The sequence below is a fragment of the Cebus imitator genome, unplaced genomic scaffold (assembly GCF_001604975.1).
Source record: "Cebus imitator isolate Cc_AM_T3 unplaced genomic scaffold, Cebus_imitator-1.0 Scaffold30, whole genome shotgun sequence".
Lineage (NCBI taxonomy): Eukaryota > Metazoa > Chordata > Mammalia > Primates > Cebidae > Cebus > Cebus imitator.
Genome location: NW_016107345.1, coordinates 7,036,369 through 7,037,594, shown reverse-complemented (window position 1 = coordinate 7,037,594; position 1,226 = coordinate 7,036,369). Strand labels below are relative to the sequence as shown.

General features: G+C 47.1%; 1 protein-coding gene across 1 annotated transcript in view; it reads left to right on the top strand.

Moving 5' to 3' along the window:
• Positions 1 to 42: 42 nt before the first annotated feature.
• LOC108300760 (phospholipid scramblase 2-like) overlaps positions 43 to 1,226 on the top strand; it is a 37,643-nt gene continuing 36,459 nt past the window's right edge. Inside the window, exon 1 of the mRNA XM_037736882.1 lies at positions 43 to 191. Within this exon, the coding sequence (XP_037592810.1) occupies positions 43 to 191 (149 nt within the window). The remainder of the gene's footprint in view (positions 192 to 1,226) is intronic.

The window sequence follows — 1,226 nt, the reverse complement described above, 5'->3', positions numbered from 1 at the left end:
AGTCGCCTCCCTCTGTGACTGGGGCATGCGCGGCTTGTGGGAATGATGCTCCGCCCCATCATTGTGTTTGCGTCAGAGGGCGGGGCAAGGGCCCGACGGGCTTCGGGAAGCGATACCGGAAGTGGAACCAGAACTCGGCAAGGGGTCCCAGGTGGCCCAGCGGCGCTGTGGCTCACCTCAGAACCACTCCAGTAACACGGGTGTCCTGCCTGAAGACGCCTCGCGGGGCTCAGCGTAGTGGGGAGCATGTGCCAGCATAGTGGGGCTATTAGAAGGGACGGTTAATACAGCCTGCAAGCTGTCATTTATCAGTAAGTATTCACTGAAGTCCGCCTGGAGCCCACAGCTATGCTAGGCCCTCTACAATACCGGCTTGGAAAAGATGGCGGCGGCATATACTGTATAGCACAGTTGCTAAGACCATTAGCTCCAGTCAGGCTGCCAGACTTTAAATTCGGCCTCTGCTACTTCACATCTGTGGACTGTCAGCCACTTTCTCATTTATGTTCTTTCCATTGTCTCATCTCTGAAACTGTGTAACTGTTAAAAGAGCTACAGAGCATTGCATGTGTTAATGTAAAGTTCTTAGAGCAGTGCCTGGCACTACAGAAAGTACTCAGTGACAGTTAGCTTTTATTATTTTAAATATTTGACAAAGTCCCTGCTTCTCCAAGGTGCCTCTCTGGTTCCCATGTGGTTTCATTCATGCACTGTTATTCCTGGAAGTCTTGGCATGGCCACTTCCCAGTTCCAGCAACAGGCAATGGTTGTTTCTTCCCGCTTATCACATTGAGATACATGGTTAATGTGAGTGACACTTAGAAGTATCAGGCGGTTTGGGGGCTCCTTTCTTTCTTGAACTTTTCCTCTTTCTCTTAATGCCACCCTGTGTTTCCAATATAAGGGTTTTAAGCAATGAACAAGCACAAGGAAATGAAAAACACAAAGGAAAATGAGTGGATTGCTGCAATTGGATAGACAAGTGTAAAATACCTGGTTCTCTTTGTACATCAAGCAGCCTTCAGATCTGTAAGGGAACTATTATTACTGACTGAAAAGAACAAAATGATACTGTACACTCACTATTGAATCAACAAGCACAGATTAAGTGGCTTGTCTTGGACAAGATAAAGCAAGCTCTGGACTTTGAGGGATTAAAGTGCAGGTGGAGAGACTTCAAACATTTGTGAACTGGCCCTTGTGCACTTTTCCATCCTCATCTCTAA